Source organism: Poromitra crassiceps (assembly GCF_964638095.1).
Source record: "Poromitra crassiceps genome assembly, chromosome: 1".
NCBI classification, from domain to species: Eukaryota; Metazoa; Chordata; class Actinopteri; order Beryciformes; family Melamphaidae; genus Poromitra; species Poromitra crassiceps.
Window position 1 is genome coordinate 101,108,333 of NC_139623.1, and position 6,000 is coordinate 101,114,332.

At 39.6% G+C, this 6,000-nt stretch overlaps 1 protein-coding gene across 1 annotated transcript in view; it reads left to right on the top strand.

Moving 5' to 3' along the window:
* Positions 1 to 6,000, top strand: part of LOC310772366 (proprotein convertase subtilisin/kexin type 4-like) — a gene marked incomplete at both ends in the record, with an annotated part of 388,877 nt that overhangs the window by 69,274 nt on the left and 313,603 nt on the right. The window contains one exon of the mRNA XM_083632151.1: positions 3,742 to 3,823. Coding sequence (XP_083488277.1) covers positions 3,742 to 3,823 — 82 coding nt within the window. The remainder of the gene's footprint in view (positions 1 to 3,741; positions 3,824 to 6,000) is intronic.

A 6,000-nucleotide genomic window follows, 5' to 3' on the forward strand; every position in this document is an offset into this window, starting at 1 on the left:
AGATTATTGCCAATTCTGGCAGCAGCGGAGGTTGAAAATCCCTCGGGAGGAGAAAAGATAGGAAGAGTGAAAAAGACAATCAGGGCGCTTTTCCTCTAATGTTCAACTTTTTTCAGCTTTAAAATGCCCACAGCGCTCCTCCAAAAACAACAGACGCCACCAGCGTTAAAAGAGGAGCACGTTTAGCGCGTCCTTACATAGAGAATGAATTGCAGAAAGATGCTGGCAGCTCCAAAAACGCTTTTGGTTTGAATGTCCCCTTAGCCTACTTTTCTAATCCAGAGAGGTCTGCTTCACACAGCGCAGCCTATACGAACAGGGACTGACTGTAGTGTTGTCTTTCTAGCGCGTTTGCTAGCAGACTGACAGACCAGCGTCAGTTCACACGTAGCATTTCCCCTTTCCGCCTTCAAGATAAAAGCGTAAACTACTCTGTACTAAACTAATTCACTCAGAGCCTGCCTTCAGACAGGAAGCAACTCAATAAACTTTGCAGCAGATTCAAGGCTAGAATTTATTCAGCACTTTGTGGCCGTATTGCTTTTTATGTAGTCTATTTGTTTTGACTCTGTATTGAAGCATTTGATTAAACTAGAACGACCGCAACGCGGACTTATGCCTCCGCCATTAGTTAATTCTTGAGTCCAAATCGCCATTTGAGGCAAATTGGAAGAAATTCCGTCAAGGCGCTTCTGTGATGTTGCGTTACAGAGCTTGGAAATTGGGTGTGTGAGAGGTCACAGTGACCTTGACCTTTGACCTTTGACCACCAAAATGTAATCAGTTCATCCTTGAGTCCAAGTCGATGTTTGAGACAAGTTTGATTAAATTGCGTCAAGGCATTCCTGAGATATCGCGTTAACAAGCTTGAAAATGGCGTTTGAGAGCTCACCTTGACCTTTGACCTTTGACCACCAAAATCTAATCAGATCATCCTTGAGTCTAAGGCGATGTTTGAGGGAAATTTGATGAAATTCCGTCAAGGCATTCGTGAGATATCGCGTTAACAAGCTGGAAAATGGCGTTTGAGAGGTCACAGTGACCTTGACCTTTGACCTTTGACCACCAAAATGTAATCAGTTAATCCTTGAGTCCAAGTCAATGTTTGAGACAAGTTTGATGAAATTCCGTAAAGGCATTCCTGAGATATGGCGTTAACAAGCTTGAAAATGGCGTTTGAGAGGTCACAGTGACCTTGACCTTTGGCCTTTGTCCACCAAAATCTAATCAGATCGTCCTTGAGTGTAAGTCGATGTTTGAGGCAAATTTGATGAAATTCCGTTCAGGCGTTCCTCAGATATCGCGTTAACAAGCTGGAATATGGCGTTTGAGAGGTCACAGTGACCTTGACCTTTGACCTTTGACCACCAAAATGTAATCAGTTCATCCTTGAGTCGAAGTCAATGTTAAGTTAGATTAAATTCCGTAAAGGCATTCCTGAGATATCGCGTTAACAAGCTTGAAAATGGCGTTTGAGAGGTCACAGTGACCTTGACCTTTGACCTTTGACCTTTGACCACCAAAATCTAATCAGATCATCCTTGAGTGTAAGTCGATGTTTGAGGCAAATTTGATGAAATTCCGTCCAGGCGTTCCTCAGATATCGCGTTAACAAGCTGGAAAATGGCGTTTGAGAGGTCACAGTGACCTTGACCTTTGACCTTTGACCACCAAAATGTAATCAGTTCATCCTTGAGTCCAAGTCAATGTTTGAGACAAGTTTGATTAAATTCCGTAAAGGCATTCCTGAGATATCGCGTTAACAAGCTTGAAAATGGCGTTTGAGAGGTCACAGTGACCTTGACCTTTGACCTTTGACCACCAAAATCTGATCAGATCATCCTTGAGTCTAAGTCGATGTTTGAGGCAAATTTGATGAAATTCCGTCCAGGCGTTCCTCAGATATCGCGTTAACAAACATCGTACGGACGGCCGGCCGTACGGACGGACAACCCGGATCCATAATGCCTTCGGCCTGGCTATCGCCGGCGGAGGCATAAAAAGTGCAACCATTACAAATTTACTATTATCTTATTGTTTATTTATTTATTTATTTATCCATCACGAGAGAGAGAGAGAGAGAGAGAGAGAGAGAGGGGGAGAGGGAGATTGATACGATTTATATCAAACAGAGACTCGAGACTCCTTAACATACACAAATAGTGTAGTAGCTGTACTGTACCGTACTGTAGCTGCTACCATTATGTATGTCTAATGTTTAATTGTATGTTTAATTAGGTATATGCTATTTGCACCTGTACGTCAAATACGTTGAATTTAAAATGTTTAAGCACGTCTAAAGTATGCACATGACATGTGCACCTATGTGCAGTGAATATGCCACTGTCTCTGACTTGTCTTATCACTCTACTGCCTTATTGCTGGTTGTGTCTCTTGTTGTTTTTGCACTCATATGCCCTGTTATATTTGTACTATGTTGTAAACGGAGTCCACAGCACAAGAATTTCACACGTGATACTTGTACCACGGAGTGACAATAAAAATCTTGAATCTTGAATCTTGAATCTTGAATGAACTATACTACCCTATAATACATATCAGACCAGGCACACACACCCAATAATAACATAACAATAATACGCTGCCAGGAAGAAAAAAGAAAAGGACATTGCCAAAAAACTACAACAAAAATCAGAGCTGCTCAATGTATTTCCTGATTAAATCGTTTTTTAAATTGGATTTGAAAATGGAGATGTTAGCACTTTGTTTGATCCTGTCATCCAGTCTGTTCCAAAGAGTCACCCCATAGACTGTAATACACATGCTCTTAAGAGTAGTGCGAGCACACTGCTGTTTCAAAGCATCCTTCTCTGTCTGCAAATTATTTTTTAATATTACCAGGAAGTAGATTATTCCTAGCTTTGAACATAATTAGTGCGGTTTTGGAATCGATCAAATCCTTCAGTTTCAATGCGTTTGACTTTATAAAAAGTGCATTAGTGTGTTCCAAATAGCCTACCTTGTGAAAAATCCTTATTGCTTTTTTTTTTTTTTTTTTTAAGTGTGCATAATGTATGAAGTGTGCTTTTAGAGGTATTCCCCCAGACTTGGAAAACAATAAAACACAAAAAAATGGTAGGCAGATGTGCTTGGTTGGGGTGGCTTTTGGTGTTTTGCGGTAAAAGTGGCTCTCCTATTGACTTTGTCCTGCCAGTGTGGCTCTCATCGAAGAAATTGTGAGGATCACTGCTCTAAGTGAAGACAGCATGTTTCTCACTGGAAATTATTCACTGGAATCATAGTCATCATGTCAACGTAGTGATAACTTCTATTTTGCAAAAATACACTTAATACATTTTATTAAATTCCTTCAAAGTCTTCACTGCATGTACAGTATTTTATGAGTCTGGACAGACATGCCTCTAAACTGCAACTTGACTTGTTGGTGGAGGCATACAACCGCGAGGTGGTTATTATTGGTTATCATTATAAATGAGATCAAATAAAAACAAAGAAGTGCCAGAAATCTATCAGAGGAACATTTGATATTAATGTTCCCACTGGGCTGATAGTTTGGCAAGTGGTGTATTAATTTATCACATTGAAGTAATATCATCGACTTCACATTGTCCCCAGAAATGTAGCCTACTGTACAAAATGTTGGTGGGAAATTATATTACATACACGCATTTAGTGAATTGTTTGTGTGGTTATTTGTTAGTTATTGGTCCTCTGATTAAAAAAACAGTAAGAATTAGTTCCTGTGTTTTGATTTTCCAGGTTCACTGGGTTCAGAGGCAGCAGAGTCACTATAGAGACAAACGGGCCTCTATACCAGGACCAGACCACAGCACCACTCACAGTGAGTTGTTTTTGGTAACCCAGCCTTCTACAGTGCACACTGTTTGCCATGTAAATGGGAAATGAAACAGCGTAGAGAAAGATTTGCTCTCTGAACTCAATACTTGTGGAAAAAGCCAGGTACCAACTAACGTAGTCAAACAAATGAATGAAGAAAAGACTAGACCAGTGGTTCCCAACCTACGGTACGCGTACCGTAGGTGGTACTTGCGACCCCTGCTGGTGGTACTTGGAAGGCTCTGTGAAAATTCCAATTTTTTTTTTTTTTTTTTTTTTTTTTTTTTTTTAGTTTTTGTGCAAAATCCATGGTGGTCATTAGTAGTAGTTTTCAAACATGTGAAAGTGAAATAATAATAATAATTATTAATATTATTGGCAGTGTTTCTCAAGGTAGGTGGTACTTGCGCCCCCCCTGCTGGTGGTACTTGATCCCTGGAATCCCAATGTTTAAATTATGAAATGAAGTGAACCCAACTTTAAAATCAATTGTAAAACATGTTTATCTATCAAAATAATACTACGAATGAAAATAAACTTGTGATCATTGAAATTGAGGTTTATTTTGTTGTCTTGAGATTTAGAAACAAATATTTGTTTCTGACGGACACTATACCTGTTGCGCATGCACAATTACCTGCCCGCCCCGCATGGTTACACAAGTGGTGAACAAAGACGAGGAGGGATGCTAAAGTGGATCAAAACGGGAGAGAATCGTAAAAGAGCTGTAGTAGAGGAGAGCAGCAACGATGAAGCACAAGCAGGTGAAGACAGCAGTCAACCCAGCACAAGTGCAGCTGCTGCAGGTTGCACATAGGCTGCAGGTTGGAATAAATTTGCCTCCTGCGTGAACTGTGCATAGCTGAATACAGGCCCGTAGCTACCATTGAGGACACCGAGGTCATGACCTCGGTATTTTCCACACCAATTTTTTTTTTTTTTAAATAGCCCTTGTCCCCAGATCTATTAATCTGTCATTGATGTTTTAATGCGACAGTTGATCGGAAATGCAACAATTTGCTTCCTCTCTGTGTGCTATAGAAGAGAGATAACTCACAACATTCAGATTTTGCATTGAGGTTAGATTGGGGCTAGACTTTGGGGACAGTTCTATTGAAGTGAATGGGTAAGTAACTCCCCTGTAAGTGATGTTTGTGTAGATGGGCCATTGTATTTAATTGAGCAGTATTCTGCCATGTGACCTGTATGCAGAATATAAATTATAACATTTGGGGAGACATTTATTTTTTGTATCATTTTAAAGCAACAGCACAGTAAAGAGGATATTAATCTAACATGATGTATGTAGTTCTTTATAGATCTAGCCTCTTCATTTTGCTCTCAAAGTGCACCAGATTGAAGCATTTTACTTTAAAATGGACAAAATTTTCTATCCGGGGGTGCACAGCCCCCCCTGGTCCCCCCACGCCGCGCTAAAATGACCTCGGTATTTCTCAAACCCTGGCTACGGGCCTGGCTGAATAGACTGGATTTTAACGTCGGTCATATGGTGGTACTTGGAGAGCCAACTACTTTCTCAGGTGGTACTTGGTGTAAAAAGGTTGGGAACCACTGGACTAGACCAATGTGATTCATTTACATGGTGACACAAAGTGAAAGAAGAGACAGTGAATGCTTAGTGAATGTACTTAAGGCTGTATTTAGGGAAATGCATACAAATCATAGCTAAATTGCTTAAAACATCTCTATCTATTACTCACCAGTTCAATATGTAGTTCATTACATTGGGTGGTAAGAGCCTGATAACTGCATCATTCATAGGAAATTCGACTGCACATTGGTAGAAACCATGTCTGTTCTCAGTCAACTCAGCTCACGAACAATCTTGTAGGTACAGTATAAGGTTCATATTATCACAGTAATAACAGATTTAAGTCATTCAGCTGTGATTTCTAAGTTACATGCCTATAAAGCATTATTTATATATATATATTTTTTACGATTCTTACCATGTGTTTAATCCTAGTACTTGGGTCGACTGTAAAATAAATAATTACTTTTGACATATTCTGGGCTATCATTACCTGTGGGCATATCCAGTTTATTTATTTAGGATTATTGTTTTTGTTTTACTTCAATGTGAATCTACCATTTCATTGATTTGTAGAAGCAGAAGAAGTAGAGTGGAAATTGCACTGAAAAATAACTTTTTTTATTTTC